This window comes from Aulostomus chinensis, chromosome 15 (assembly GCF_037954235.1).
Source record: "Aulostomus chinensis isolate RoL2024-O1b breed Wild chromosome 15, RoL_Achi_v1.0, whole genome shotgun sequence".
NCBI classification, from domain to species: Eukaryota; Metazoa; Chordata; class Actinopteri; order Syngnathiformes; family Aulostomidae; genus Aulostomus; species Aulostomus chinensis.
This window is the reverse complement of record NC_141334.1, coordinates 14,431,473-14,454,629: the sequence shown is the minus strand read 5'-3', so window position 1 is coordinate 14,454,629 and position 23,157 is coordinate 14,431,473. Positions and strand designations below refer to the sequence as shown.

General features: G+C 40.8%; 1 protein-coding gene across 4 annotated transcripts in view; it reads left to right on the top strand.

Moving 5' to 3' along the window:
• Positions 1–16,221, top strand: part of dlg4a (discs, large homolog 4a (Drosophila)) — a 63,651-nt gene extending 47,430 nt beyond the window's left edge. For all 4 annotated transcript variants that reach the window (XM_086225752.1, XM_086225753.1, XM_086225751.1 and 1 more), the window contains 19 exons: positions 1,809–1,862; positions 2,589–2,639; positions 3,840–3,964; positions 4,535–4,704; positions 4,950–5,086; positions 7,117–7,261; positions 7,591–7,726; positions 8,023–8,179; positions 8,267–8,369; positions 8,816–8,930; positions 9,116–9,292; positions 9,501–9,543; positions 9,628–9,658; positions 10,628–10,675; positions 10,785–10,886; positions 11,084–11,256; positions 11,355–11,467; positions 11,559–11,650; positions 12,868–16,221. In XM_086225752.1, coding sequence (XP_086081878.1) covers positions 1,809–1,862; positions 2,589–2,639; positions 3,840–3,964; positions 4,535–4,704; positions 4,950–5,086; positions 7,117–7,261; positions 7,591–7,726; positions 8,023–8,179; positions 8,267–8,369; positions 8,816–8,930; positions 9,116–9,292; positions 9,501–9,543; positions 9,628–9,658; positions 10,628–10,675; positions 10,785–10,886; positions 11,084–11,256; positions 11,355–11,467; positions 11,559–11,650; positions 12,868–12,974 — 2,079 coding nt within the window. In that variant the 3' untranslated portion in view covers positions 12,975–16,221. The remainder of the gene's footprint in view (positions 1–1,808; positions 1,863–2,588; positions 2,640–3,839; positions 3,965–4,534; positions 4,705–4,949; positions 5,087–7,116; positions 7,262–7,590; positions 7,727–8,022; positions 8,180–8,266; positions 8,370–8,815; positions 8,931–9,115; positions 9,293–9,500; positions 9,544–9,627; positions 9,659–10,627; positions 10,676–10,784; positions 10,887–11,083; positions 11,257–11,354; positions 11,468–11,558; positions 11,651–12,867) is intronic.
• Positions 16,222–23,157: the final 6,936 nt, after the last annotated feature.

The following is a 23,157-nucleotide window of genomic DNA, read 5'->3' as shown; positions in this document are numbered from 1 at the left end:
ATTGACTCGGAGAGAAGGATGAGGGAGCCGCGTGAAGCAGCTGCTTTTCACAGCCTGTTTAGGACATGAAATGGCAGGAAAACACACAGGTGTCATGACGAACACGAATTACATCCGCTGTTGTTCGCCCCGGGACACTGACTGAACCATCGCTAATGTCATTAGCAACACCTGTGATTAAAGATGAAATAATATCACTACTGTATATTTTGTTTGTACAGGAAGTATTAAGAATAGTATTTGATGTTTCAGAATAAAAGCATGGAGAACTGTAACCACCGTACTGGTAAGACATTTGCGTACTGGAGCATTGGTTTGTTTAATGCACTGAGGACAATAAACTAATCAAAAAGAAAGAGAGAGTCAGCTGTAATTGAAAGCCTTTTTCATTTTCTGTAGTTTTGTTGTTGTTTTTTGTTATTTCAATTTGACTTATGAATCACCGTACCAACGCAACTTTTAACCCTGACCATTTATCAACGATTTGACCATTTCACTTATTTGGCTTAAAAACATCTTTTCTGGACTTTTGAAATGGAAGAAAATTCAAAATTGATCAACAGCAAGTGCTTTTTTGGGGGGGGCTTCCCAAGGTAACTTAAGTCCCTGAAGAGAACAGATTTCCCATTGCATTAAATATATTTTACTGGTTCAGAATGTGAATTGTTTTCTTTTACAAAGCTGTGAAACTGCATTTTTTTTTTTTTTTGTGTGCAGTTGTTGTTTGTGTGTGTCCAAGAGCTGTCAGCTCTGTGAAGGTCAGCGGGCTGATTTTATGCTGCTGCTGCTGCTCTGCCAGCACTTTGGATGCAGAGCGTCTTTCACATGCTAATCAGCATGGTGGAGAGCAATGACAGAAATAAATACAAGAGTTTAGATGGGGAGTCAGATGATGTTCTTCAAAGAGTAGTGCAGAGACCAGTGGGGTTACATCCTGCATGGTAGAACAAAGCAATAAAAGGAAAAGAAGAAGATCAACGTAGCTGATGCAGGTAAACCCAAATCATATTAATCCTGACGTCCTTGATCATAACAACTGTCTCTGCCTTGTTACTGTATTCAATACAGTCCTACAACCCCTGAAGGAAAATATGGCTTGTTCTGCCTTTAAGCCCACAACCTCCTCACTGTATCGTTAGGAATTTTTAATGAACTGTAGGAAAAGGCTAGGATTTTTACATAAAAGCTATGAGTCCAAACCAGGGGTATTCAATTCAAATTCAAAGTCCGGTGAGAGAAATTTACAGGAAACTTTCCTGTAGCTGGCGTTATATTTACGGGAGTATATACTGAAGTAGCCAAGTAGTTTTATCAGCTTGTAGATATTCAATTCAAATTCAAATCAATTAAAAAATTATTTTGGCCAATTTTCTTTTTAATTATTAGTCAGAAGAGACATGGTTGTGTCTGCGCCCCTGAGACGAAGGTGCTTATGTTTAACTCCATCACCGCCCTCAGGGCCGAGGTGTTTATTCAACATAATGTCACAGATTCATCCAAGCAGGTTTTATGTGGTTGAAGTGGAAGTAATACAAGCTATAGAATCATTTAGGAAAACTACAGCATTAATTATTTTCCATCATGGTAGGACAATAACAAGCATTACTCTTCATAGCATGATGAAAATGCTGTTATCACTGCTGAGAGCTAATTTGGCCATCAGTCTTGGCCGTGACTGCAGCATTCACTGATGAGCTGCATCACATTTGAGTTTTATTTCATAAGATACATCCTCTCTCTCTCTCTCTCTCTCTCTCTCTCTCTCTCTCTCTCTCTCTCTCTCTCTCTCTCTCTCTCTCTGCCTCCAGGGAAACACTCCTCCTGTGGTGGTGAACACTGACACACTCGATGGTTCCCCATATGTAAGGATTACGTCTGATCTCCTCTTTTATTACATGATTGTGTTAGACTCCAGCACATGAATATCTTAACTGCCTTCATGTATTATCAGTGATTCTGTTTCTTTCCCAACAGCCAGGTTGCACATTGTTTTCATCTGTATGATAACAATAGTGACTTTTTTTAAAATTAAAACTGTATTTCTTTGCTTGATTTGACAGAATAGAAACATTATTTGGGATTTATAATTCTTTAACAGTTTCAAATGAAAGCACATTATGAGCTGTGAGGGATTAAAAAAAAAGGAGGCATCTCAGAGAAAAGCCTCTCATCACAGACCACTATTTTTGCACCACTCGCAAAGTTGTTTTCTAGGTCAGGCCGAAACAGTAAAGTCTGACGTTCCTTGAATTCCCTTTTCCCCAGGAGTTGCCTTAATTACGGTAAAGCTGATGAGCAGCTATGTTGTTCCGCTAGAAGGCAAATTAGACCAAAATAATAATATTCCTCTTATCAATCGGGTACCACGCTGGTCTGAATATAATCTCAAAGAAGCAAACTTGATTGGGATTCAATTTAGCGGGAGGAACTGGTGGTTCTGTGGCATTAGATTTTTGGTGATGATGATGTTCTGTTCGGGAACTGATAGGAACCCTTCCAGGAGTCAGTTGTGTAGAAGGTCAACAGACACAAGTTGACAGTTTTTGTCTCTAAATGACTGTTGTCTCATCACCATCTCATCCCGGCAGGTGAATGGAACAGAAGGGGAAATTGAATATGAGGAGATCACACTGGAGAGAGTGAGTGAGAATCAGTTCCTTCAGGGTGTTTTCAGTCTGCAGTCTGGTTGAATCAGACTCCGGTTCCTTTCCTCCCCGGTACTTGTCTTTATTTGGGAAGATCTGAGCAATGTAATCCCACTTGAGAGCGGACCAGAAGACACAATAAAGTTTCTGTTGCATTGACCTTGATTCCACACAAATACAGGGTCTACACTGCAAGGTGCATTTTGCATAATAAGATGCCCATGAGCAAAATCAAACGTTGCTAGCCGCCAACAGGAGAATGACCCTGGAATCCAATTGGACCAAAGCAACAAACTTCTGCACTCTTTAGAAGTTTTTTTCTTCTTGTCCACCTGGATATAATCCTGCTCAATGAACCGTAAATATGATCACAATCATGCAATATCCCAATTGCAGGAGCTGCGTTTTCTTAATGAAGATAAAAGGTGTTTGTTACAACTTTCCACTTAAATGTCCCGGCTTACAAAATTCTTTCTTTCTCTCGTTCGTTCGTTTTTCTTTCTTCCTTTCTTTCTTACTGTAAAAATGAATACAAGTGCTGTCCCGCTTGTAACCCATTTGCAGTGTCGGTCGAAAATAATTAACATATGATTGAGTGATTTTTGTGTCGAGGATATTGTTCCCTCGCTAAACTGTACCTACTTTGCAGCATAATGTTCTGTCGGTAAAATTTTAGAATCATTACATACAGTATGAGTCATTGAGTAATTTGAAAATCAGCAGGGAAGTCCTGCAGGACAGAGAACAAAAGAAACAAACACAATCGGGTCTTGGCCTGAAGTACCTTCAGGCTCAGGCCCTAATAAAAAGCAAAATGACGATCTTCTTTTTGAAGTTACCATCAGGCGTAAGGTCTCCAAAGGGGAAGATGAGATGAAATATTACATTTTAAGAGAATCCAACAACAAGTAGAAAAGATTCACTCATGGCACGTGAAGATGCATTTTCTTGGATTGTTTTTTATGTGTGGGAAATATTTTTAAAAAAACACACACACACACACAAAACCAAAAGGAATATGTAATGTTGAGTATTCCATCTCCTGATTCAGACCAGAACTGACAAGCTGCAGGTTTGAAAACATCATAAAACAAGATAAATGCATGATTGTTACAGTCTCCAGTCCCTACAGGCAGACTCAAATGGCCTTGATCAATGATCGCTGCGTGTTTTTGGTTGTAATTGCTACCGCAGGGTAATTCAGGCTTGGGCTTCAGCATAGCAGGGGGAACAGACAACCCCCATGTGGGTGACGATCCCAGCATCTTCATCACCAAAATCATACCCGGAGGAGCCGCAGCTCAGGATGGAAGACTGAGGTAAAACCACACACATTAGGCTGCCATCAGCACACAGCCAACGTCAATGCATGCATTAATGAAAAAAATGCTTCTCATCCATCTGGATGGTTTCCTACCAACAGCAGGCCTTCAGACAATGCTGCTTTCCTTGGATTTTGCTCTTTTACGAGCAACATATTATACTACCATTAATGGGTCTGACATTCATCGTAATCTAGAGCCAATTTTCTACACTGAATCATTCAATATTGCTTATGATTTGCTTGCCTTCAGAACCCCATGAGGATGTAAAATGCTTAAAAGTAACATGTTTCATGAAGGCAAATGAGCATTCTAATCGTAAAAATGTTGTTTTTACTCAACAACAAACATCTTCACGTGTAAAGGTCCAAAGATTTCAGCAAGTATGGGTTCATCAATTTTTTGATGCATCTCAGTGGTAAAAACTCGAAAGAATCACTTCAGTCTACTGAATTTTATGCTGGTAAAATCAATTTTGAGCACATGAATGGAATAAAAAAACCCACAAACTGTGTTATCACTCTCCCTCCCACTGTCTCTCTCTGTTTCTCTCCTTCCGTTTGTTAGTGTGAACGATTGCATCCTATTTGTGAATGATGTCGATGTGAGGGAGGTGACACACAGTCAAGCCGTGGAGGCTCTTAAGGAGGCAGGTGCAATTGTCCGCCTCTACGTCCTCCGCAGGAAACCAGCAGCAGAGAAAGTCACTGAAATCAAACTCATCAAAGGGCCTAAAGGTGTGTGTGTGTGTGTGTGTGTGTGTGTGTGTGTGTGTGTGTGTGTGTGTGTGTGTGTGTGTGTGTGTGTGTGTGTGTGTGTGTAAGTGTGTGTGTATGCTTATGTGTGTGTATGCTTGTGTGTGTGTGTGTGTGTCTGCGTGTGTATGCAGCACAGATGCTTTTGTGTAAGCTTCAGGGTGCTTTATAAGTGGCAAATCTGTACCTCTGGATTTAGAACATCTCTCATCGTTCCCTTTTCTCAGGATTAGGTTTCAGCATTGCCGGAGGGGTTGGAAACCAGCACATACCAGGAGATAACAGTATCTATGTCACCAAGATCATTGAAGGCGGAGCAGCTCATAAAGATGGTCGTCTGCAGATCGGGGATAAGATCTTGGCGGTCAGTAACTTGTGTATGATTATGGCATGCGGAGATGTGGACCCACACAAGTGCATGTGGAACTGTTTCTCACCTGTCCTGCACATGAAAACACACTCGTGTCTTCTTGAACAGCACCGTTGAATTAGAGCCAAGGTAAATGACAGCTGTTATTTCCATGGCCTGAAATTACTTTCATCAATATGATAATAGAGGGGTAGGATGAGATAAATGTTGAACTGTTGCCTCAATGAGACTGAAGCAGCATTACTGCCATCTGCTGGACAACAGAGACACTTGCAGCTGATGGGAAGCTGAACACCAGCATCTTCAAAATGGTGCTTTGGTTCTACTAAATGGTGTCTCAGGTGATGCTTTGCCTCCAGATGAGATACGGCTGCAAGCTTCCAGTCAGTGTGAATCTATTCAAATGCAGAAATTACCATTACTGACTGGATTATGTCACCAGCAGTAATACACATGAAAGGAAGTTTTAAATGATGCAAACAATTGAAAACCATAATTAAAAAAAAGGATGAAAACGTGGTGACTGCAGCTAATATGCAAGGGGGGAGGAAATAGTCAACATCAATGCCAGAAAACTGGGTCACATGACTAAAATCAAATCACCAGGAGGTCAGCAGACAAACAAAAAGACAGTGACAGCATCAGAACATATAGAATAACAACGAAGTGTCCGATAGTCAGAACGTGAAAAGAAGCAAAGTAGCAGCTCACTCTGAAAGAATGTCTTTTTTAATTGTAGGTAATGCAACGTAGCTCCTAATGCTCCCATTAGAGAGTGACTGATAAGACATGTAATGTTGCCTGTGCCTTTGTCAAATCGAGGAACGTGGTTTAAAAACAAAAAACCTCTCAAAACTAAAAATGTTTTTTTTTTAATTGTTTTTGTGTTTTGTGTTTTTTTTTTAGCCAGCAATCTAAAGAATTTTCCTCTGTGGGGTTTGTTTCAGTACGAGGGTGTGCAGTCAATATGAAATACGACGATGAAATTCCACACCATCCGTTACATTTAAATGAACCCATAAATGCGAGCATAACGGAACTTGTGCAACTCATCAGCAAATGCCGATTACAGATGAAAACTGTAAATGCAGGAACCTTGAACACTTGCATGTCCATGTCCATAACCCATGTAAATCAAATATTCCGAACATCTGCAAAGCTTCAGGATGGACGCCACATACCGCCACCTGCAGCGTAGACATGCACACTGCAGCTGAAGTGGATGACGGAATATAAACTCATGTATTGATTTGGTGCATCAATTATGTTCACATCTTATTTATGAATCCATTTTTGTTTTGGTGAATCACACTCATTAATTTGTTATGTCATCCATGCCAAGAGAATTCATTAAAGGATTCTGGTCACTTAATCTACTGCTGTGCCACTATTCAGCTTAAGTGCCAGAGAGGAATTCCAAGTGAGAATTTGCATAGTGGAATTATTCAGTAATATATTTAATATTATCAGCTTTTATGTGCTGGAGACAAAGTTAACTTTGTTCTGCCCAAAGTAAAACTATAAATACTACTGATTTGGTTTGGAATTTCCGGCGTGAGGAGATAGTTTATAAATTATTTAACAATTTAACCAATTTAATTTGTGATCTGTACAAACAAAAGAGTTGAAGCTTGTTGCTCTTTTTATTGTTGCTCTTGCACTTGTGGTTATTTCCTGTCAGGGATGATCTGATTGATGCTAAAATTAAAGGAAACAGCCACAAGCTGTCAGAGCAGCTTCAGTGCTCCTTAGCAAAGATCCCTCAAGTCTCAGGAATTCTGCTGGAGGGATGATTCTTCCAAAAGGTTTTCTCTCATTTGATGTTTTGGTGTTCAATTTTTAGATTCACATCATTTTGCTTCTCATCAAACCAGTGACCAGTCTCCTTATGTGGACTGGGCTTCCTATTTCTCCACTCATGTGTGTTTTCTTCACTCATGTGGAGTTTTCTTTTAATGCGTCACCCATTTATGAATTTATATGCTGTCGTTACCCTCCTGATTTTGCTCGTCGTGATCATTCAGGTGAACAACGTGTGTTTGGAAGATGTGATGCATGAGGATGCGGTGGGGGCTCTGAAGAACACAGCCGAGGTGGTCTACCTCAGGGTGGCAAAGCCCAACAACCTGTACCTGACCAACTCCTACAACCCTCCGGACCTCACCAGCAGTAAGCCCTTCTCTCCCTTTTTGTTTTCTATATTTCCAGAAGTCAAACGGGTCAGGCTCTCTGCACAGTGGTGCATCTCAAATGAGGCCACATTACTTTGTAAAAAACAACAACAACTGGTTGACGATTGAACATTGTTCTATAAATTACAGTTTGAAATAAACATATTATTTATAATCTTTGAGGAAAGAGATCACTCTGAATGTTTGAATGTAAAATGTGCGTTTTCACTCAGGAGGAGGAATCATTGTCGATGGATGTTGCAGTGGGCTGGAATGATAACTGTTAAGATATGATAACTGGAACATAACTGTTTATGTATTTTCTAGCATATTCCCACATGGACACTGAACTAAGCCACCCCAACTATCTTGGGTCAGATTACCCACAAGCCCTCACTCCCACTTCACCTAGTCGGTTTTCTCCTGTTCTGCATGGCATGATGGGAGATGATGACATCCCTAGGTGAGTAACGGCCCTTCAAGTGCACATCATGTCCATAGATTTATTCACAGTTTTAAAGAAAGATACTAACTAAAATATATCTTTTTGCCAGAGTAGAAGATAGAGACTGTGTTGTATTTGGGTGCTGAGACCCAAAGACACCATCTGACTGCTAGTTAGCATAGCAAAATGAATGGTAGAGGGTGCAAAGTGTTAGCATACCTCAGCCAGACTGGCAGTAAAAATGGTGGTATTAGGACAACCAGACTCGTACACTGTCACCATCTATTTTCCTTTTACCGCCATCTCTTTTCTAGGGACCCTCGCAGAGTTTTGATCCACCGAGGCTCCACGGGCCTGGGATTCAACATTGTTGGAGGAGAGGATGGAGAGGGAATTTTTATCTCCTTCATCCTTGCAGGAGGTCCAGCTGACCTCAGTGGAGAGCTGCACAAAGGCGATCAGATCCTCAGCGTAAAGACACTTCCTATACTTGTTACACTTACAAGAATCCTGGTGGCACTCTGAAAGAGGTGTTAATGGTCATGCTGTGTGTGTTAGGTGAACGGCGTGGACTTGCGTATGGCCACACACGAACAGGCAGCTGCAGCACTGAAAAACGCCGGCCAGACGGTGACCATCATCGCTCAGTACAAACCTGACGGTAAAGCAGCAAACAAACGCCTGTGTTACTGCATCCATTCTTACGTAGGACAGTTTTTAATTCAAACCTCATTGTGATGATTGAACATAAAGTGACAGATTTAATTCCGTTGTGCCAAGCTGAAAATGGAATTTAAATAAATTTAGATGAAATTCAGTAAAATAAGGTAAACCCAGAGAGAAAGCTACAAAAGTTAGCAGGTAAGCAAGCTCAATCAAACCATTAGTGTCATTCCTTCAGATGTTGTTAGTGCCACGTCCATCCCCCATGTCATACATCCAAAATAGTCCCATGCACAAAATATATATATATATTATAAGAAAAGAATGATAAAAGTACTTGAAGTATCAGAATTCTTATCGAAAGAGAAATTTGGATCGCTTACGAAGTGATCTTCTGAGAGCAGGTCAAGTAGATCTTAACCTGTATGTGATCTTCCCTCTCAGAGTACAGTCGTTTTGAAGCAAAGATCCATGACTTGAGAGAGCAGCTGATGAACAGTAGCATGGGCTCGGGGACGACGACGCTAAGGAGCAACCCGAAGAGAGGCTTCTACATCAGGTCTGAAGCTCAAATTAAAAAAAAAAAAAGTACGATATAAAACATGCAGTAGCAGCGAGAGACGGGTTAGTTTGACAATTTAGTTTATATTTCTAATGTTTAATGCCTAATTGTTGTTGTTTGTTTGTATAGGATTCTTGCCATTCAAATATTTAAAACATTTTTCTTATTCTTTTATCACTCAGGGCTCTTTTTGACTATGACAAGACTGCGGACTGTGGCTTCCTCAGTCAGGCGTTGGGCTTCAAGTTTGGGGATGTGCTGCATGTGTTGGACTGCGGAGATGAGGAGTGGTGGCAGGCCCGCAAGGTCTCCCCACAGAACGAGGCCGAGGAGGTTGGCTTCATCCCCAGCAAGCACAGGTCAGACACGTCCCTCGCTCTGAGTGAGTGTGATGACGGCAATGATGAACTTTTGACTTGATTGCTCCCGTTTTTAAACCTCAGCTGACAGCAAATTAGACAGATGAGACAACATGTGCAGCACTCGAGCAGAATCATTATCCACACTCTTCTTCCCACCGCCTCCTCTAAAATGTATCCTTTCATTTTTACGTCCTCCTCTCTTCAGGGTGGAAAGAAAAGAGTGGTCTCGTGTTAACACTAAAGAGAGGGTGAGTTCATTCATCCTTCTGTTTGAATGAGACAGACTCTCTTGAACTCTCACCGGTCTCTAAACCTTATTCTCAATCTTGCAGGACCACGGACGCGACACCTTGAGCACGCAAGGTAATTACTATGTGCTGTATTTATTCAATTTTTAGCATTATATAGTTCTGACTGTAGTAATGGATAGAGCACAGCAACATGGGAACAAAGATTAAAAATTAAAACTGAAGACACTCTTGTTACTTTCAATACATACACTTAAATCTAAAGCTACAATACCAAACATGACTCCATCTTCTTGCAGTGACAGGCTCTGCTGTAGCCTACTTCATCATTAGCATTTCAGTTCAAGCAAGAGGACTACCAGAAGTAGCCTATAAGTTAGCATCTTCCACGGATAGAGCTGCAGCTGTAAAATGATGGATAATTGTTTTAAGCATCGCTCAACCTTCTGAACAATTTGATCCAATGAGTCTGATAACATTTGGTGAAATATAAGAACCACAAATTAAATTTGTATTCACATTCAAGTTAGCAGCAGGCTAACACAACATAGCCAACAAGGCTAGTGTAAGTCTCTGCTACACATGCTCTGCCCACAGAGCAACAGGAAGTATTCTCCTCAGTGCAGTCACGTTGCCATGGATACAAACTATATATACTGATAAATTCAGAGAGGTTCAACTCGTGGCAATGTGCTTAACGAGGATTGTTAGATCTCATTTGGCAAGAGCTTGATAGTCGCAGTAATTTTATGGTGAATAAATGTTAACTGATCAATCTGTTGGGCGCTGTGTTGTTTGTTGTTTGTGATACCTCAGCTTAAGGTTGCTTGTGGTACGCTTTGACATCTCTGAGATGATTAACCATCTTTGTTTCGACATTACACCAAGTCGAAACACAAGCATCCATATCTCCTAGAGCACAACACACCTCTGTCAAACTTACTTCTTTACTGCTCGTATCAAAAAGAGCATCTGATGTGCTGCAACATTTGAAAACACAGACAGGCTGACATAGGCAGACACAAACCTGAATGTCGTTTGATAATGAGAATTTTGGCTGATTGCGTCAATGTTCTGTCACCAGGGAGAGATAAAACCTCACAAAGTTATGAGACAGTCACCCAAGTGGAAGGTAAGGTCATTCAAAAAAAATAATTGAAGCCCCTTGTTTCAGTCTATGAAATTTGGGTTTTATTTTCATGTCTCCACGCTCTCTTTTGTCTCTTTCTCTTCACGCTAAGTTCATTATGCGAGACCCATCATCATTCTGGGTCCTGTGAAGGACAGGATAAATGATGACTTGTTGTCTGAGTTCCCGGATAAGTTTGGATCTTGTGTCCCACGTAAGTAATTATGATGTCAGTCACAGACACAGATCTGATCTCTAGCTTTTATTTGATGTCACTGCTGCCACCTGCAGCTGCTTTCCCTTGAGGTCTGCATAATGCAAACCTCCCAGAGAAGTAATTGCTTTAATTTTGAAATTCAAAGTAAAGGGGGTTTATATGCTGCTTAAATTGTTTTCTTCTTCTCTTGATAGACACCACACGACCCAAGAGGGAGTATGAGGTGGATGGGCGGGACTATCACTTTGTATCGTCAAGGGAACAGATGGAGAAGGACATCCAAAGCCATCGGTTCATCGAAGCGGGCCAGTACAACAGTCACCTGTATGGCACTAGTGTCCAGAGTGTCCGAGAGGTGGCCGAGCAGGTGCGCAGGACATACAAAATAATGATTATGTTTCATAAAACAACATTATTTTTAACCTAAATCCTTATCCTTTCATCCCTGCTTGTGTGAACAAGTAGCAGGGGAAACACTGCATCCTCGATGTATCAGCGAATGCTGTACGCAGACTACAAGCTGCTCAGCTTCATCCCATCGCCATCTTTGTCCGGCCTAAGTCACTGGAGAATGTTCTGTATGTAGAGTAAACACTATCCAACTATCCAGTTAATTCTGCATATCATTAAAGTATAAGTCCTGATAGGTGTTTTTGCATTTGCAAACAGAGAGATTAACACTCGCCTGACGGAGGAACAGGCCAGGAAAGGAATGGACCGAGCCCTCAAACTAGAACAAGACTTCCTAGAGTGTTTCTCAGGTGAGAACGGAGCGCCTTGTGAAATGAACCCACAAAATGATCGTGAAGCAGAGGTGGGAAGTAGTGAAGTACATATACTTCGTAACTGTACTTCAGAAGAGTTTCAGGTGTCTGTACTTCAGTATTTAATTTTCTGATGACTTGTTGCTTCTACTCGATATATTCTAGAACAAATATCTGCACAAATCTAACTATTGTGGTGGTTTTCATGCATCACTGCGCACCTTTCAATACAGAAAATCATCCCACAGAAAGAATTATCTCCTCTCAATTAGTAACCCTCATCTGAGCTCGTCGATGTAGAAATTTAACTCCACTTGTTACCCTTCAAATCCTTTAGTGTCTCATGAGAGTAAAACCAAACTATCATATGGTTCAGAGAGTTGTGTGCAAAAATAGCCTTTAGAAATACCCTTCAAAATGCTTCTTTATTCTTTAAGCTTCACAGAGAATTAATTCAGCTTCTAAACTCCAGCGTTTTTCATGCAAGTATCTGCACCTCTACTAAAGAATTTTGTGTTTTGCCACGTCCGCCAGTGAATTTGGGTTTAGGTTATTGCAGCACCAGATGGTAAATGTGAGCTTTAATACCTACACATGCACTCCGCCACACACTTTGGAATGGCTATCATAAGAATGCAGCCTTTTTATGACAGAAAGATCTTCAGTGCGGGTTTCACATATTTTCCTGTCATTGCAGGTGCTTACGAGCGCACTTCAGACCTCAACATTTGAAACACTCACTTTCTTTTTCTCATTTTGTTCCCAGAAAATGTCAGTGATGAACATGTCTCCTCCCACTCAAAGATGAACTCTACATTTCCATATTTATGGCAGACCCGAACAGTTAAATTAGAAATTTCTGGGTGGGCTCAGGACGCTTAAGCATTAAGAAAAGACACATTTGGGGCAAATCATGATGGAATATTATTGCACCTACACAAACCCGGCACTTATGACAAACCTTGAACAGATACTGTGACATTTTATCAACCATAGAAATGTGCCTGTTCACAGATTATCAAACAGCATTCATGACACAATGTCTTCCTTGCACATATTTTCACAATTCATTCCTCTGTCTCCCTTTTTCTTTCCCCTTGTAATATATCTTCTGCTTCTTTCTGTCTCTCCCCCTTTGTTTGTCAACATCTGTATCATTTCCTCCCTCATCCTTTTCTCTCCCCATCCCTCACACGTCCCGTATCCTTCTGCAGCTGTCGTGGAAGGAGACAGCTTCGAAGAGGTCTATCACAAAGTAAAGACAGTGATCGAGGAGCAATCAGGGCCTTACATTTGGATTCCCACTCGGGAGAGGCTGTAATGTGATGCTGCACACGCCCCGCCCGACCCCTCCCTCACAACCACCGACTGACACCACCCTTCACCCTCACAGGCCAAGCCAGCCTCGCCTGCCTATCTGTCCTCCAGAAAAGTCAGTGCCATAGGCGATCACAGAGAACGACACAGAGAGAGACAAATCTAAGACAAACACAGGCAGTGACACAACGAGGCAAAGAGCGATACCAAAAAAGAGACTCTTAGACAGATGTGATGTGTAATTAGACTGAAAGAGACGAAGAAGAAACAACTTAATCAGTATTCCACTTTCATGAGGCAGAACTGAGTACTGAGGCCTTGTTCACACTTGGGATTAAAAAGCATCTTCATCACCGGAGGAAGATGCAAAGGATTTGATAAAATGATGCCCAACAACTTTGACAATATTTGGTTGTGTGTATAAAAGGGAAGCACCACATAGCCACCTCCATCGTCATTTCTAGATGTTTGGTAGAGTGTTTCCTCCATGTAGAGGAAGTAGCAGTTTCCCTACAGATTCAAGCGAATGTGAGATGCATTCTGATACCAAGTGTGAACTGCCGTCCATCTTGTGTGGATCTAGAGTCTGGAAGTACACAGGACATTTGGTCTGAGCAGGGTTGAAAGGGCAGTAGAGGGTGACCCAGCAGGGATGGACCCTGAGGTAGTTTTAAACCCACCTCACCTTCCCCGCTTTTCTCAAGTCCCACCCCCTTTGACGCGCCTATGTCTGAGGTGAAGGTGCCCAAAAAGACACTGGTTCCTCTTTTTATATCGCCTCCTGACTTTCTCTCTTCCTGTCAGCTCTGCCTTGTTTTAAGACAGGAAAGGGGGAAGACTGAGACTGGGGTGCCCAGATCCTGCTGAGTCCCTCTTGACCAGGAGTCATTTCTCTGCAGAGTCCCTTTTCTTGTGAAGTCTCTTCTTGGTTCTGAGTACCAACTCAGAATAACACCTCAGTGACCAAGACTCAACATTTGATCAACCACGTTGAATATAGCAAGGCATTATTTAAAGGCAGTTCAAAACAATTATAATGAAAAAGAAAAAACTCATATGCTGAATTTGTGCATGCATCCTCAGAGACAATGGAGACAAAAACAACAGAGGAATTTGACTTAAAAAAAAGAATAAAAAGAAAGGCGATTAAGGCGTGTGTGTGCTTCTCCACCTTCTTATTGTGGAGGAGTGTTTAGCATGTCCCACAATGACAGAAGAATAGACACGGTTATGAGATGTGGTCAGTTCTGAGAGCAGCAGATACAGTTCTGCCCTCTAATGCACACACGCACACACACACACACACACACACACACACACACACACACACACACACACACACACACACACACACACACAACATTCACTGACACGTAGATGTGTAACCTCAGCTGTAACTTAGCACACTCCTCTACAGGAGGTGGGGTGGGGTGGGATGGGGGGGGGGGGGGGGCAGCTGTTCTGACCCACCCGTCAGAACCCAGGATGAATGTTGTCTCTCTGGGCACAAACAGCAGTGCTGATTAGCTTCATCGCACCGCAGCCAACTCACCGATCACTTCCAAAAAGAATCCCTCAGCCACAGACATACACACTGTTTCCAGTGGCTGCAGTAAAAGCCATGGTGTGTGTGTGTGTCTGTATGCGTAGTGTGTGTGTTTGTGTGTGTGTGTGTGTGTGTGTGCGTGTGCGTGTGTTTGTGCGTGGAAACTCCTCTGTGTGGGAGGAATAGGTCTTCTTTTATTCTCTCTCTTCCACTTTTTCTCTGCTTCTTTCTCCCTCTTGTGTCCACACAAATTAAAGCTAAGTCATGTTTAACAAATAAATGGCCTATATATATAAATATATATAATATATACATATATATATCTTTTTTATGACAATTTCTTAAGGGTCTATTTAAAAAAAAACATGTCCAGACAATATTCCATTGATTCCTTTGGGTAATATTGCAGTTTGGTTGTTGAATTTATTCACATTCCCATTTTATTGTTGTCAAACACAGCAAAAACTACACTGAACCAACAGAATCCTTCAAGTTGATGTAAAGCAGACTTCACACTTGAGCTTGAACCTGCATATTTGATACATTCTCGTGAAAACCAACTGAAACACATGTACAATGCAGCTGTGTGCGTCTGAGTGTGTTTTGTTCTGCTTGTGAATGAGGGTGGCACGAAAGTTGTTTATGAAATATAAATGATATTATATGAGAATATCTATCCTTTATAACATCCACTGGTGGTTATAATGTATAATATATAAATGGGTTTTGCGTGTGTGTGTGTGTGTGTGTGTGTGTGTGTGTGTGTGTGTGTGTGTGTGTGCGCGCGCGAGTGCGTGCGTGCGTGTGTGTTTGTATGCACGTGTGTGTGCGTGCAAAAGAGAGAATGAGACACGCACATGAAGATGTAGTGCAATACCGCTATGATGTTATGCAATGAAGAAGGTTCTATGAGTGTTAAAGATTAAAACATTATTTATAAAAGTTTGCACTGACTGCATATATATTCTACAGGTATCAGCAGGAAAAAGAATGATGACAGTAGAAAGACTCAGAGGTTTTAATAGCATGTGTTTGTGTTTCTTCTTTTGGATTTTTTTTTCCTGAATTATAAGGTGGAAGTATTGATTAAAGTGACCAGTCATATTTATTGATTTGTTCCCCACTTGCTTCTCTCAGACCCAAAGCTGGAAGCTTGTGAATGACAAGTATCAGTTTCCGTTTTGTTGGTTATTTATGTAGGACTGTCACTGGGTCTATTTCAAATCTGTAAATTTGTTTTGTTTTTGTTTTGTTTTCTTTCTTTTTTTTCCAAATTGAGAGAGTCTCGGCCAGATATGCTGTAAATATGATAGACATGTTGAAGCGCGGTGTGGCTTTAGAATTAGCGGGGGACACTGATGATTGGACGTGAGTACCGAACCCACCCGAGCCACAGCCCAGTTTAACTTCTCCAACACAGTAACAACATCTGCACACTTCAGGTAGGCAACACACACACAGACACACACACACACACACACACGCACACATGCACACAAAAGATATCGGCACATCCACACATCCATTGACATTGACACGATGAGAAAAAAATCACACACACACACACACACACACACACACACACACACACATCCATGAATGGAATAATGTTTTCAGTTTCTTTATTTGAGGGTTCAATGTATTTCTTAATATCTCTCTCTCTCTCTCTCTCTCTCTCTCGCTCTCTCTCGCTCTCTCTCAGCCATCCATATCATAGTGTGATATTCCTTATAAAGTATATGAATTTTTACAGAAAAGACTGATTACAAAGTTACAACAAAGTCAACTGATGCAGAAAAATATATTTAACAATGACAATATCAAGCAAAATAAAATGTTCCAGTTCAGTGAAGCGCTTGTTGTAAATTATAGCTATAAAATAATAAAATGAATTTAAAAATGCTTTCTGAATACTGACTCAGCTGCCGTGTTTTTATTTGAGTGTGTTGATGGTGTTGATGCCTAACAGCTCCACAGGTTTCCGCTGCATTGACATCAATGGCGTGACCAGGGGAGGGCACTCAATCTCCATTTACAGCTGCTTACACAAGCGCTTATATTTCTCCCCCACCTCCCACATTCTCATCAGGGGAACCATTTTCTCTTTAGAAAAGCACACAATGAGGATCCTTTCATGTGAGCACGTGTAATATGATAGCGTGTGCGTGTGTGTGTGTGCACAAGAGAGAGAGAGAGAGAGAGAGAGAGAAAATATTGACACTTCTCGCCCTGCTTGTGATAATCTGTGCTGTTTTTAAGGGCACAAGGGGATCATTCAAATGTAAATTGAATTAAAGCGACACCTCACAGAAAGAGCGTCATTTATTTTCAATTACTCACCCTAAGACGCCTTGTCTTCATGAAGTTTTTAACCCAGCATGAATTCTTGAGGCTAGTTTAAGACCTCTGGGTCAAGTGGATGCGGCCCCGTCACCGTGGCACCATCGTCACAGGTGAGCCTTTCTACTTCTGTGCTCATCAAGCAGCAATTAAAACACTAAAATGTGAGCAGGTGATGGGGCTTCTGTGCTAACGCGGTCGTCTTTGTGTACTGTCAGCAATGGATACAACAATTAGTTTGGGGAGTTTTGGCCAATAATCATCAATTTGCTGAAATAAATGTAATGCCAAAAACAGCTGAGACAAGGGGATGGTGTGGAAATGAACGAGTGGAAATGCTGCTTGTTACGGTCTGTGTCGTGTATTTCCCGGGAGGTGCGTGTCAGTCTCTGGTATATGAGAATTACAGCATCGATGTGACGCAGAGGTACAGACCAGCATTTAGTGAATCCAGAATTCAGGAAACTACAGCCAATCACCTGTCACTGGAAGCTGCTGGAGACTGAGACTAACCTGCTTGTTCATTGGCTAGGACTAGGCTAACAGGAAGTTACGCTGCACACCGTGTAAACATCCTGCAGCAGAGCCAATGAACAAACTGGAAGATGGTGCTTCAGCTGAATGGGCAACAAGTACATGGCCTGCGCTTTTTAAACTCTCTATTCACTAAGAAATTACAGATCCACAAGAAATTCTTCATGAATTCAGTACATTTAATGGGATTGACAAACAAATGGTGATATTTGGGTGAAGTATCACTTTAAAGGTGAGTAAAACTTCAGAATCCCTGAGTATTAGATGTAATACTGCCTAATTCAGTCAGCGTATAGCTCTTGTACAATTGGACTGTTCTTTCCACAAACCGGCCCCAAAACATCAGACAACACACCATTTAATAACTTCACAACATTCAATGCACATTATGGCGATAATTAATTGGGTTTACACAACTTGAGAAAACCAGTTATTGTATTTATAATATAACCTCTAGGATAAACGGCTTCTTATTTTCACCATTGGCAGCTAGATTCCTTGGCACCCCCCACTGGCCCCATGGCCTCCTGATTACTTCACTGGCCACATTAATGACCCATGACAGCTCTACTTTTTCAAGTTACTGCACTGCACCATGCAGTGATATTCTGTGACTCCTTCAAAGAGAATTTTTTACACTACCTTAAAATTTTCAGGCCTACTGCAGTACCATTAAGTCATTTGAGAAAATGACTATGTTGAATAGATTTCTACATTTTAAATTAAGATGGTGAACAAGCCCAGACAGTGTGAAATTAGATTAGTTTGCCGACCTTAAACCTACCTTCGAAGGAAAAAATGGGAAATCTGTCTGACTGATGTGAAATATAAATGAATTTATCAATGTTCTCCTGTGCTTCTCATAGTCGGGGTCACGAGGAGGCTCAAGAATTTCACTCCTAAAATTCAAAACATCAGTCACCTGGTTGAGCTCAGTTTTTTCCTGTATTATACCACTTGAAAGTGACCGGAACGGTGAAGGATCAGGATTTCATCCATCAGATGAATATCCTCCTTTCTGATGTAATAACTCACCCTATAGACGGCCGCGTAATGCACGAGGCCACAAGCTGGCGTAAAGAAGGCCTGACAGATGCCGGACAGAGGGATGCACGAAAAAATCTTGAAAAGTAATGAGGTTATTTCTAAATTAGGTCTTGAAATTCCCACTTCATGAAATAGTGATGTTTGCTTCGTGTCACAGAGCCGTTGCAACATCCTGTTTTACTGCAGGGAGGTGCAACAAATCAAAAACTAAGCAGTGCTGAGAGATGACTTCTCACGCTGCAAAAAAAATATTAAATCAAATTATCTCACTGAACCCTAGAACCAAATAATGGTGTTTAATTAGACGAAGAATTGTTTTCATTTTTAGGGAAAAATTGTACAGTAAGTTTCACTTGTTCATTCTTTTTTTTTTCAAAAAAGGAATCTTTTTTCTGCTTGTAATAATTATATTTATTATTCCTTATTATATTTTTATTTGGGGTTAGCAAAATTGACTTGTCAATATTTCTTGAAAAAAGATCACCCCTTTATCTCACTGAGGTGCTTCATTTTAAGCAATTCTGTAATGAGACAAGTTGTGTTGGAATGAGACAAACATACTGGCAACCACTGACTTTTAACTGAGAAGCGGAGTAATCAAGTCAAAGCGATGATTAGAATCAATCTGCAATACAATTGTGACAACTGAGGTAGCTGGCGAGAGCGAAATGAACAGGATAATTGTCAAACAATTCAATCTCAGAACTGTTAATAGGATCAAAGTGATAATCAGTGCATGTTGAGAGTCAGTCCCATTAATGTATGACGAGAAATTATTCACAGCCTGTTTCAAAATCGGCTGATAATAGAGTAATCCTACTCCGTGCGTGCTGCTGGGGTCCGGGGCTGCATTTAGATGAAATAATAGCTGGCGTGTGAGTCTTGTGGGTGTCGGACAGAAAACTCAACGATTTCATAGCAAAGCTCCTTCTTCTGTTCGGGAAACCAGAGAAGCATTGCAGTGTAACACAAGCTATCGCACAACTCAAAGCCAATATCCTCGTCGGGGCTAAAGGCACACCAGCTGAGGCGTTTCTTAGCATTCCTTCACCTCGACATTCTTCGTCATGACCTGCAGTGCATACCCCAGCTTCACTTCGAGTGCTGAGATCATTGGATATGCTTTCAAATGCTCCACAAACATATTTAAATTCATAAATCTTCCTTTACATCATAAGAGTGGACCTTTTTCCTCAGTTCTTTTTTCTTTTTTTTTAAACTACAAACCGGATTTGTGCACCACTAAATTTGGGGTTTTTCAATACTCTCAAGAAGAAGAGTTTGTCATTCATCTACCAAACATTTTGGCTACAAACAGGAGGCTGTCAGCATTATTTGTTACCTCCACTGCAACATGACAGCTGTAGCCTGCAGTAGAGGATCAAACACAGATCCTTTCTATGTTCATATTCTATTATTCATTTCAGCCTGCTGCGTCTTTTACTCGCTCATTCTTTGTCCTCTCTTTTTGCTCCTCCGCCCATGGGGTCCCAGCTGGCCCCTTCACACCGCGTAGGTTAACTCAAGTTTCACTCTTTTGTTTATAGTTTTGATCCGTTTAAGTACATCTGGATGATGCCAGTTTGACTGCATCTTTACGTGTGTGTTATGCTGGCTGCATGAAGATCATCCACACATGGGTGCATGGCAGGGTGTGGTGCAGGGTTTTGCCATTAGGATGCTGCTTTATGCTCTTTGAAAAGAGCTGCCCTCAGACCAAGATAATACGGACTCCTGCAGCTTGGTGCTGCAGCTCTCAGACTGATGTTGGATTAAATCTCATATTCTTCTGCCCTTTTATGAGAATAAGATGAATAAGAACTGCTTTTGCAATGACTGTCTGCCCATGCTCTGAATGAATGCATGGCATTTTGTCTTCAAAGGAGTGTTACCTTCCGTTATTAATATTTAACAACCTTGAAATTAATTGAAAATGACAAAGATTTGGGTTTTTCACTTTGACTAACCAATAGAATGAGATACATTTTCAAATTGCTTCTGGTGTCATTTCAGAAGCTGCATCAGCAAGAGCAGAGCTTAACCGAGGAGGGCTTATGAAATCACCCGGGCCATATGCAAATTTTTACTTTCTAGTAGCTGATGACATATGATCCCATAATTGGGATGATGTCACACAGGAGCATCGCTAGCGTTTTGTATGTGTTTTTCATCCTTCTTTGGCAATTGTGCCTAAAGAAACAATAAAAAGTGTGCCTAAACATACCCAATATATAAGAATATGCATACAGTTGGAGGGCAAACACAGAAAACGCTCCGCAAGAGGAAGTTGACTATCAACGGGATGGCAATTCAATTCAAGCCAGATTTGTCCTGTCCATGTTTGGAATGCCAAACTGCTCACATGTGTAGGTGGTGATCGTCGATTGGTTAGCCAGCGCTTGCCTGTTATAGCTTTGTGCTAAATACAAATTTTACCATGCTAGCAGTGCTAATGATGTTTACCATCTTGTAAAAATGCCAAAAGTCGCACCAAAAGCAACCAACGACTGAAACTGATGGGAATATTATTAGTTCTGTGGGTATATGTTCATACGCAAAAGTACTGGAAAACTAAAGTTCAGGGATGGGGCATGAGGGCCCGATTTTATGGCCATCTTTCCAACTACTCGTGTTACAATTGAATTATTTTTCATGCAAACCTCAAAGTGATGCTGGAGGGTGTCAGAGACAATCAATATTCAAGCTACTGATGGCAATCCAGCTATTATTTATAGACTTCTGTCTAAAAGTGACCAAAGTGTTGATCGTGCCTCTGGCATGACTGCATGGCTTCAGTTATGGTTACAGCAACTTCAACATTTTGGTTGACAAGCTGACAAATAGCCATGTTTTCTTCCATTGGTACTTTAATCCCAAAGATCTCCTGCTTTCTTCTCAAGATTCTGTATATAAAGAGACTTCTGGACAAAAGAGCCCAATTAAAACTGATGGAAGAGAATCTTGTGTAACTGCATAAAATTAATGTGACAGCTTTGGTTAATTCAATATTCCCAAATTGAGCTTTAAATCACTTACATTAACATATGAACAAAAAGGAAAGGAAGAGAAAGAAAAAGCAGATGTTACAGAAGACTGCGCCACTGTCTTCCAGACTTGAATTAATAGGATTTGTAGAAGAATCCGGGCGGAAGTCGAGGATACACATTAGGAATTAGCACAGGTAGCTTAGTCAAACAAGAAGCAGGGAAGAACTATTATTATGTTCGACTTATTTCACTTACAAGACAACTTTCACAATTAATATTTAGAAACCAGAACAGTAATAGGTGTTCCTGTAGTGCAGAAATTTTTCTATTATTAATCTCATCCTAGTTTGATGTGTGTACTTTTCCCATCCGAGTCATCTGATTTGTTTATCTCGGATGTGTCAAATTTGGGATTACAGCACTGCACTGCAGGCAAGACTTGAATTATTTTAAATAACTGAATCAAAATGAGGTGATGTTGATCAATTGTTGGATTAATTGAAAATGACTGTCAACCAACCTCCCCCCCCCCCCACACACACACACACAACAACAACAACAACAACACAAGATGTTCCACAAAAACAAGAAACTCTGCTCTCATCTTTCCAAAATTAAACATTGGTCTAGCCTTGTCAGTAAGATTGAATTGCTAATGTCTTATTTACATTTTGTCATTTAGACTAAAAAAAATTTGCATTTTTTCTTATTAATGCTGCTGTCTCTCCCAGATCTTCAAAAAGTGATTCCCCAGTTCCCCTTGAGGAAAAAAAAAAAAAAAAAACTCCAATTAATTAAATAAGAGAACAGACTATGCCACAACGCTTACGTAATGAATGTATAATGCTATGGCTCTCATTAAAACGCGCTGTATTCACATGGCTGGTCAAAATATGCACATTTGTGAGAGAGATGTCATAAAACATTCAAGTATCAAAGTGAAGTGAAGTGACTCAAATGCACCATCATGCATCATCAATATTATCTCATCAGACTGCAAGAAAACAGGTAAGAATGGGTTTGCATCATGTGACTGTGACTATCGGTCTGTGTCTGCTTCCATAAGCATCGTCGGCATTTTGAATAAAGATGACGGCATTCGTGCTATCTGCAATTCACAGACTCGAGCTATTTAAATCCCCAGTGATAAAATAAAAAAATCCCCTGGGTCAAAGGTTATCAGCCCTGCTGAAATGTCCTTGAAATCTTTTATTATCCTAGGGTGAACAACTGTTTCATTACCAGTTTGCTTTTCCCACCGGCTGAGCCCAGATCAGGACGAATTCAGGATAGAATCGGGCAATTAAAACACCTCCACCCGCAGGTTTCAACTAGGGCACTCAAACAGCATGCACTAGCTACTGGGATGGACTTGTTGGTTTGAAGTCGAGACAGAAAAAAAGCCCATCAAGATACCGGAAGTTATGTGAAATTGTTGTCAAATTAAAAGCCTTTTTGTAAAGGATTTACCTCATTATTTTGAATTTCATGCCTGATGTTAAAAGAAACTAGAGACACAATTGAAAATTGAAACCATGGGGAACAGTTTAAAAATGTGCCATCTGTGTCAAAGTAGAAATGGTAACAAGTAACACACAAAAACTTTCACTCTGTGTGACAATCAGACGAAGTTCCCACCCTGCAGTAATACTGTGAGTGCATGAATTCAAGAAGCCCATGAAGCAAAATAAATTAAAATAAAAAAAGAATGAAAATGAAATATAACAATTTTT